Raw genomic sequence first — 10210 nt, 5'->3', positions numbered from 1 at the left:
GGAAAAAAAACAAAACACAAAAAACACCACACCACCATGGGCGAAGATTATATTTGATTATTGTACACGTATTGGTTGCATTAATTACTGTGAGAATTTTAAGCATCGAAGGGGGCGATTATTTAGTCAAACATTTAACAGTGTGATTCCACTCAATGAAGCAAATATATACAGCTAGCTAGCTAGCTGCCTTTTGGTCTTCTCCTGCAACCTAGATCTCTCAACCTCAAGCTAAGCACATCCTGTTTTACTTCTACTGCTACTGATCGACCATGGTAATTAACTGATCATCTGAGCTCTGATCATGTCATTGCACAGATAATTTACCTAGCAAACTTAACGATCCATTCTTGTGCAGGTGATGAGGAAGCCAGATTGGTTAGTGGCCCTGGATTCTCAGAAGTTCTTCGTGCCATGTTCTGCCCATGCGCACGCGAAGAAGAACGAGAAGAATATCTGCTGCCTGGACTGCTGCACCGGCATCTGCCCGCACTGCGTGCCGGCCCATCGGTTTCACCGGATGGTCCAGGTCCGGCGCTACGTCTACCATGACGTGGTCAGGCTGCAGGACCTGGACAAGCTCATCGACTGCTCCAATGTTCAGGTACATAATAATTATATACATTATTAATTTGCTCACTCGCTCTCTACACTGCATGTATGATCAAGCTAGTCGATTGATCGATCGATCGTCTCTGTGTTGGTGCAGTCTTACACGATTAATAGCTCCAAGGTGGTGTTTCTGAAGAAGAGGCCCCAAAATAGGCAGTTTAAGGGGTCCGGGAACCTTTGCACTTCCTGCGACAGGTGCCTTCAGGATCCCTACGTTCACTGTTCTTTGGAATGTAAGGTAATTCCGGCGAATCCAAAGTTCTTCTCATCACTGACTTTGTGATCTGAATTCCACCTAAATACCAAGATTAATCATTAGATGTGCTTAATTTATATATTCTGATCAATAGGTGGACTATTTATTGGGGCTCAAGAAGGATCTCTCCCCATACTTGAGAAAATGCAAGACTTTGCAGCTGAGTCCCGATTTCCACGTTCCTCGTGACGACGAAGAGGTGAATGAAACAACCCACTCCACCATCGTCGAGGGCGACGAGCTCGTCGGATCCTCGGACTCTGAAAACTTGAGCTCAGACAATATTGTTCGCGTGAAGAGAAACGAGCGTTACATTATTAACTGTGCGGCTGCAGCGAGCAACATCTACGATGATGCCTCGATGGCCAAGAACATCAGTCGAAGGAAGAGCACTCCTTTTAGATCTCCTTTAAGCTGAAAACTTACAGATTTTGATCTGTTCCACTCTTGTTTTTTTTTCCTCCTTATAGTCTTCAAGTAGTATGGACTATGGAGTGATATGAAAATTTCAAGTTCCCCTTGTTGTACATTATCTATTCATCCGGTTTGAAATCAATTAAAGCTGGATTACCGGTAAGATGATTTCAAAGTTGACCGGAAGAAAACCTTGAGTGGTGGAGGAAGAAGGTGCCTTACTAAGCAAGTTACTGGTCTCTAGCACAGCTATTCCGACATTCGAATTAGCCAAGTGGAAGAAGATCAGGAAGATGAACAATAGACCAATATGGTATGTGTGCAAAGAAAAAAACATACCAGTACCTACGGGGATGGACCCTTTATAATACCTTTGTAATCTCCTTATTAATGAAATATCATATCATGATAAGAAAAAAGTTTCATCATTATATTTTTTTGTTGTATTGCGCACTCTCATCATCCATACACTACTCATATCCCATATATGTACAAAGATAATGTCGCGCGTGCTTCTGACAACTCTACGCTCAACATTAATTATAAAATAAACTCATGAGTCGAATGGCTCATTGGGCTTTCTGGGTCTGGCCCCAATAGTGGGATAATAGGGTGATAAAAGGAAGCACAATCTCTAATCATGGGCTTACGAGTCTTCTTATATGTTTGATCATCTTATAAGGAGTTGAAGGGTGTTGAGCCTCTAGAGTCGGGAGAATCTAATGGGATGAGAGTCGAGAGGATCCGATCGAATGGTAGTCTCTGAGCTAATAGAGTAAAGTATGAAAGGGTCATGGGTCATGGCCCGTGAGATCGGGGTTGTCCAATCGGATAGTAGTTTCTGAGTAGCAAAGTGAAGTACGGAAAGAGTATCCATGGCCCGTGGGATTAGGGTTGTATGATCAAATGATAGTCTCTGAGCTAGTAGAGTGAAGTACAGAAGAAACATGACCCATGGGATCTGGGTTGTCCAATTGAATGGTAGCCTCTGAGCTAGCAAAGTGAAGTACGGAGGAAATATGACCCATGGGATCGGGGCTATCTAATTGGATGGTAATTTTTGATGTCCCAATTGGTAATTCGCTCAGGTTGACCTACCTTAGATTTTGACTGTCACATTAATCGGAAGATTGACTTTCTAATCCTATGTGGGAGCCACCTATATTCGCCTCATCATCTATCTACATACCCATGCAATCAATTAGACTTACAATTTAACACCTAATAGAATCCATAATTTGGGTGATTTCAAACCTAACCAATCAAAAGTTGATAAGGATCAAGTCAACTTATAGCTGTAGTCCATATAGTAGTAGAACTAAGCCACGAGTGATAGGATATTGAATGACGTACACTTTTTTTTCCTAGAGCCTTCGTGTAGTATAGCTTCCTAGAACTTTGGATGTGCATTAGTAGAATTACTAGAGAGAAAAGAGAAAGTGGGTGTTCTATGACTTGTACCCCCACTTCAAACTAAGCTAAAGCCTCCAACTTGACCCATGCAAACCTATATCAAGGCATGGAATCAAGAAAGGAAGACAAGAAGTTGATGTAAAGTTAGCCCAAAGCCCAACAAGAGAATGCCCAAAGGCAAACAAAATGCTTTACGAGAATCTTTGAGATTCTCACTCGTTGTACAAGAACTCTAAAAAACCATGGCAAAATGTTACAGAGGGTGTGACTATTTTCAATGATGCAATACAAGCCTATGCAACCCAAATGATCAAAGCTCCAGATAGTTGAAGAAGGTTGAAATTTAAAGAAAAGAGATTAAGATATTGTTAGTACCCCATGATAATTTTAATATGACACTACAAAAACTTAGTAATTTATGAACGAATTTAGCAATGAATTTCAAAAAAAAATCGTTGCAAAATGTATTTGCAACGAAATTTGCGACGAAAAAATTTTCGTCGCAAATTAGTCATCCATAAATTTTGCAAAAAAAACTAAAAATTTGTTGCAAAATTTGTCGCTGATTTTGAGACGAAAAAAAGTTTTCATCACAAACCTTTCTTCAACTAAAAATCTATTTTTTGCAACGAATATCAAAAATCGTCATAATTTGCAACGAATTTTTATATTTGTTGCAAATTGCAACGAATTCATAATTTCATTACAAATCTAAAAAAAATCTGACTTTGTTGCAGATTTGCAATGAATCTGAATTCGTTGCAGATTTGACAACTAACCAAGTTAGAATAGTCAACAATACAACAACAAAAATAAATACAACCAAGTTATAACAAACATAATATCCAACAATCTCATACCAAAATATCTCAAAAACAGGAAAAGTTAAAATAAAAGATAATCTGGTACTCAAGAGATCATTCTCATTCCAATCTTCTTATGCAATCTGCATCAGAAAATAAACAAATAAAAAGTATCATTTTTAACAAAATGGAAATCCTATAAACTAACACAAAAATAAACTTACTTATTTTTACATGGATTTCCAATCTTAGCCTCACTAACCATGTTTGAAATAAAATAACAGTGCTAATCAAAAATATAAAAATCAAGGTTTTTTAATCTCAATAAAATAAAAAAATACTAATTACAAACATTCATGTAATATCGTCGTTGTCGTCCTCGGTAGCATCATCACCAGTACTAGGAGGAATATAACTTGGACCAGAGCTAAATTGCTGAAATTGTCACATAAGAAATTCTTATTGTCGCCGCATTGCTATTATATTCCGATCTCTTTGTAATTTTTATTGTTGTATTTCTTTAATTTGCTGATCCCTTTCATGTATTATGCCTTTTAAATTACTAACTTCTTTAGTTAAGTCATGGATTTGTGCCATTATTGCTGGTGGGGTAGAAGAAGAAAAAGATTTATGAGGAACATAATGGGTTCTGCTCATAGAACTCATACCTAATATTCTTCCCCCTGTAACTTCCCCAGGCACCTCTAGCCATAACTCCAAATTATTAGTAATAGACGACTCAAATAGGGCATTGTCATCGCCATCACCTGAACTTCTCTGTAATAGCGATAGTTGATCATATCTCTCCTATGAAAAATTAAAATTTTAATTATAGCAAGTACAAAATTTTAAAAAAAAAATCTAAGTTATAAATTAAGATTAAAGATTAACTCAAACCTTAATGGTTCTAGCTCTGTTTGCGCTCCAAGTTTTATCTTGTTTTTTTTTGAAAAGTCTGAATGAAAGTATCTATAAAATCTGACTCTTTTCCCAATTCCTTGGACTAAAAATAATATAGTTAGAAATAATGTAACAGTTTGAAATAGATTAAAAAACTAGATGTAGAGTTAAAAAATTATTAATCTGCATGAATGTTCCTCGATATTTATAGATCCTCTGGCATATGTTGCAGATGACTCTTCAGAATTATATGCTTGATTCATTTTATTCTGGTGACTCCTTTTTTTGCTCTCATCGGTTTGCCAATAATTGGAGATCTTATTCCAATTATCTGATGTGATGAAGATGGGTTTTTCCACTATTCTTGGCATGATTCAATACACGCTGAATGTGATCATCATTTTTTTAAAAAAAAAAATCTTCTAATTTCCATCTCTTGATAAGGATCCCAAGTGAATTGCCGCTAAAAATGAAAAAAAAAACTAATTGATTATATATTTACTTAATTGTATCAAATATAAAATTAATCGGTTATACCTTAAACTCGGGCCACCAGAGTTCTTTTGTGGGTCCTGGAGTGCTTGAATATGACATGGAGTCCCCTCTCCAATAGTTATTCATAATTTGATTAATCTCACAAATAACACTTACAGAATTTTAGAACCTATCATAAAGTTACAAATAAACAACGTTAAATAATTAAGAAGATTGAAAAATTATAATATTTTTAATACTTACGAGTCTCCCAAAAAATTATATACGGTCGAGTGTCAATAATCTCAGCAGATGAGTGTCTGGCGGGTATCAACGACTAATGTGGAGAAGGTGAATGGGAAGGTCCTACCGGCGAATGGAGTGGGGAAGGTGAATGTGAAGGTCCTACCGGTGACTGGCCATGTGAAGGTCCTTTCGGGTTTAAAAATTCACAAATCTATAGAGTCAAATTGATTTTTGAAGACATGCATATAATCAGGTGAACCATATGGACACATAGAACTAATTTTGTTCCATTCTGAGCTCTTTGTATTAATTTGTAACTCTAACAAGTTCAACAAATTCAATTTCCTCTCTAACTCTATTACGTTCAACTTCAGTTAAAATATATCTATTTGACTTAACTATGAAAAATATGTGTATTCAATCAAAAAAATATTTGAGGATATTTAAATAATCATCGGAATGAGACGAACACATAGGAACTTGTTTCATCTCATTCCAAGCTCCCTACGTCCATTAACCGACCTCGGAGTTTTTTTTTCATTACCAAGGTTTGCAACAAATTTCAGAATTCATTGCAAATTTGCAACGAATTCAAATATTCGTTGCAAATGTTTGCAATGAATCCATAAATTCATTGCAAATCTGCAACAAATTCTAAATTAGTTGCAAACTTTGATTCTATATATCCAAAGCTGGTTGATAGACCTAGGGAGGTCAGAATTAGATGTAGTCAGTTTCTATGTGTTCGTACATTTGTCTTGATTATATAAATATTCTCAAATATTTTTTTTAGTTAATATATTTTTTCAATGATTTTTTGATCACCTATGTGTCCGAAAAATATATTTCGGGTTTAAAAATTCACAATTCCAAATATATTAAGTCAAATTGATTTATGAAGATATGCATATAATTAGGAGAACTATACAAACATATAAAAACTAATTTTGTTCCATTCTAAGCTATTTGCATTAATTTGTAACTCTAACAAGTTCAACAAATTCAATTTCCTTTCTAACTCTATTACGTTCAACTTCATTTAAAAAACATCTATTTAACTTAGCTATGAAAAATATATGTATTCAGTCCGAAAATTTATTTGAGGACATTTACATAATCATGAGAATGAGGCAAACATATAGGAACTTATTTCATCTCATTCTGAGCTCCCTAGGTCCATTAACCGGCCTCAGAGTTTTTTTTTCATTACCAAGGTTTGCAATGAATTTCAGAATTCGTTGCAAATTTGCAATGAATTGAAATATTCATTGCAAATGTTTGCAACAAATCTAGAAATTCGTTTCAAATCTGCAACAAATCTAAAAATTCATTGCAGATTTGTAACGAATTCTAAATTCATTGCAAACTTTGATTCTATATGTTCGAAGCCGGTTGATAGACCTAGAGAGGTCGGAATTGGATGAAATCAATTTCTGTGTGTTCATACATTTGTACTAATTATATAAATGTCCTCAAATATTTTTCTAGTTAATATATTTTTTCAATGATTTTTTTATCACCTATGTGTCCGAAAAATATATTTCGATTTTACTTAATTCTCAATCCAGCGACTACTACTCCAAGGCCTATAATCCTTAATCGCTTTTGATAGTTAATATAATATAATTCTTCTCTCCAAAAACTCTCAGAGAAGAAACAGATTTGTATAAGTATGAAATATATAGTAACAAACTATGAAAGTACAATAAAGTATACCTACAACAATTATATGAGTGAAGCGTAGATTGTCGAAAGTCTCATGGCGTCGTAGTAGTTGTAGCTTGCACAAGTTGTAGTAGTGGAGACGAACAAAATAACAGATAGAATTGATTACGAACAGAGAAGGTCTGTTGGAACTCTAGACCTTTTATTGGCGTTGTTCGGTCGACTGAAACCATATTCCATCGACGAAACCTCCTTTCAGTTGACTAATCTTCGTGCCCTTTTTTGTTTGCGATGATCCAATCTGTCCGATCCCATTAATCTCATTGTTCAATGGACTGATCTAGCTTATCCATTGATGGAAGCCTAAGTATTCCTTTTCTGTGCAATTCGATCTGATCGTCTGTCATTTCCTTTTATGGTTCAGTCGACTGATCACCTTGATCCATTGACGAAACCTACTATTTACCATATTAGCCAAGCTTTGATCTGATCTCTGCCATGTTAGTCGGATCAGTGAAGTGATCCCTATGTTTAGTTGACTGAACCCTTGGTCAACTCGAGACGTTGTTTATTTACGACACAAAGTTAGCATAGGTAGAAATAATAGTAATAGTAATCCTATAAAATAGAGTTAGACAATATTGTTGGTAGATTATTGGTGCAATAGTCCCCGGATTAAGGTTAACCAGTTTGACTAAACTCGAGTGGGTCGAGCTTAAGTTTTGATGTTTAGACAATATGTTGTGGACAACATGTTTGGATAATATGTTGTTGGACAATATATGAGAAAGGTCAAGGGGGGATGCACGTTGACAAGGGCAAGACCAATGGGGTGGTTGGCAGAAGAAAAAAATTAAATGGGTCAATATTGACAAGACACTTGGTGTGAAAAGTACCGGTGGATGAAGTTGAGCAGTGAGAAAAGTCCTGGTGAGTGAAGTCAGACAGTTAGAAAGTCCTAATGAATGAAGCTAAGCAGATAGAAAGTTCTGGTGAATGAAATCAATCAATTGGAAAGCCCTAGTGAGTGAAGCTAGATAGTGAGGAAACCCTGGTAAGTGAAGCCAGATGAAAAAAGTCCTGATGAGTAAAGCCAAATATTAGAAAATCCAGGTGGATCAAAGGTTGACCGGACACCTAATGTTTGAAATTCCAAGTGGGTCATGAAGGACCGGACACTTGACACAAGGAGAAAATTTCAAGTGGGCCAAAGGATTTGCCGAATACTTTGTGGAGAAGTCTCAACAGGTCACAATTGATCGGAGGTTAGGCAAAAGAACCCTAGACTCAAATTGAGTGAGTTAGGGTTAGAGCAATAGATTGGGTAATTGATTGGCATAAGTATCAATCAATCAATGGATCGATTGGGAGTGCTATCGCAAAGAGAGGTGATGAATCGATCGAGTAATCGATTTAGCCGGAACCCAGGTGATCGATTGGGAGATTGTCGCAAGCAAACAGAAGGGTTCTCAATCGATCAGATTGGGAGGAGAAAATCGTGACAGACGGGAGCTTCTTGATCAATTGTCTGATCGATCAAGAGGAGTTTTTTGCGAAGCACGGTAGCTTCCTTGTGAGAGCACAAAGACGATCGAGATCGATTTGGTGATCAATCTAGAAGCGTGTAATTGATCAGATGATTGATTGGGAGAAAGAAAAAAAGAGTCATTGTGAGGTTTGCACAACTAGATGTGCTCAGATCTGATGTGGCAATCGATTTAGGGTAAGGTCAATGGATTAGGAACCCTAGATCGCGACGTATAAAGGCATTTGTGAAAATTCAAATGGTAGCTCTTCTCTCTGCACTCTCCGTCAATTCTTGGAAGACTCAAGGTGAAGTGCTGCTGCATTTCCGAGTCTACAAGAGACAATTCTAAGCAACAAAAAAGTGGAAAAAAAAAGATTCAAGTAACATTATATATTCATTGTATTTGCTTTCATTTCTTGTTGTATTTGTGTGTTCTTGTGAGAACAAGTGTACAAGGCTTCTCTGCCTCGGGATTGTTTCCGAGAATGAGTGATTTCATAGTGGATGAGATCGTGAAGAGAGTTGACCCTTGGATTAGTCACCTCAAGAAAGTAGATACCAAGTCAAATCAAGGGTGTTAGCATTGTAGAGTCTTCACTTCGATTATCCGCTACAAATCATCATCAATAAGCAAATGAAGTTGATCACTCCCCCTCCTCTGGATCATATTGGTCCTAACAAATATTATAGATGCATGAATATGACAGTTAATATTGTCTTGATCTCAACTTAGAAACCTTCGTTGATTTGTTTAGTTGGAACAGTGCCTAAGATTTGTCTCAATTGAGGCACGATCTCACCACTCCACTCCAAGAGTTGACCTCAACTTACCCACCAAACATCTGGTCCACTAGACCTGTTTGGACTTTCTTTGGTCCTACTTAATGTCTGATCAACCTAATCCACTAAGACTTTTCTACAACACTGAATTAGCACAATAGATATAAAATAGTAAAGTAAAGCAGTGTTTCACTCCTTTAAAACTTATCACCTGTTTAACCTCCAGTTAGGACTTTTTTTTTTCCTAACCTCTAGTTAGCAGTAGTTACTCAATAAACTTCTCACATACCTAACCTCGAGTTAGGACTTCTCACTTGCCTAATCTCCAGTTACAACTTTTCCTTGTCTAACCTCCAGTTAAGACTAGCCACTCTCGGTAGACTTCTTAGTCATGTCTAACCTTCGGTTAGAACTTTCCTCGCCTAACTTTCAGTTAGGACTAACCCTTGCTAGTCATCTGGTCAACCTTGACCTGACTAAACTCTATTAAATATATTTCAAACAAATATCAAAACTCTAGAGATCGATTTCACCAACAAAGCTCACCGTAAGGGAAGACAGCTAACGTAGTTCGGCAGCCGTGGCAGCAACGGAGCGATATTCTACTTCAGTAGAGGATCAACCAAAAGTGTGTTGTTTCTTGGAACTATAGGAAATAGGATTTCGTCCAAGATAAACAATATACATGCTAGTGGAAGTACAGTCATCTTTGTTTCCAGCCTAATCTTCATCTAAAAAGACATGTAGAGAAAAAAATGATTGATGATGAAGTAGAATGCCTTAATCAATAATGTTGCATAGGTATCTTAAAACACATATGACTGCATTCCAATGCTCATTAGTAGGACAATACATAAACTGAGATAGCTTGTTAACCACATAAGCAATGTTAGTACAAGTAAGAGATAAGTACTAAAGGCTACCTATTATAATACAATACTCAGACGGATCAGAGAGGGTTGTGCCATCATGAAGTGTAAGGGTAGGCATAGTAGGTATTGGTGTGGAAACTAGATGAGCATCTATCATCTTGGTCCAAGCAAGAATGTCAGCAATGTAACGATGTTGAGAAAGTAACAAACCCAATGGATGAGGGAATACTTCGATACCAAGAAATTT

The 10210-nt window shown here is 36.6% G+C and overlaps 1 protein-coding gene across 1 annotated transcript; it reads left to right on the top strand.

Annotated features, from left to right (window-relative positions):
* Positions 1 to 361: 361 nt before the first annotated feature.
* LOC122010809 (protein RGF1 INDUCIBLE TRANSCRIPTION FACTOR 1-like) lies at positions 362 to 1286 on the top strand. Its single transcript, XM_042567282.1, has 3 exons — positions 362 to 604; positions 710 to 850; positions 963 to 1286. The coding sequence occupies exons 1-3, from the start codon at positions 362 to 364 to the stop codon at positions 1284 to 1286; spliced, it is 708 nt and encodes a 235-aa protein (XP_042423216.1).
* The last annotated feature ends 8924 nt before the right edge of the window (positions 1287 to 10210 follow it).

The sequence above is a fragment of the Zingiber officinale genome, chromosome 8A (assembly GCF_018446385.1).
Source record: "Zingiber officinale cultivar Zhangliang chromosome 8A, Zo_v1.1, whole genome shotgun sequence".
NCBI lineage: Eukaryota > Viridiplantae > Streptophyta > Magnoliopsida > Zingiberales > Zingiberaceae > Zingiber > Zingiber officinale.
Note: the sequence above shows the minus strand (reverse complement) of the source record. Positions and strands in the feature narration are given on the sequence as shown.

What these genes read in the sequence shown, in the direction of transcription:
- LOC122010809 (XM_042567282.1), top strand. Translation starts at nt 362, where the DNA reads ATGAGGAAGCCAGATTGGTTAGTGGCCCTGGATTCTCAGAAGTTCTTC. An exon ending in TCGACTGCTCCAATGTTCAG is followed by an intron (nt 605 to 709) that starts GTACATAATAAT and finishes GTGTTGGTGCAG; the next exon opens with TCTTACACGATTAATAGCTC. An exon ending in ACTGTTCTTTGGAATGTAAG is followed by an intron (nt 851 to 962) that starts GTAATTCCGGCG and finishes TCTGATCAATAG; the next exon opens with GTGGACTATTTATTGGGGCT.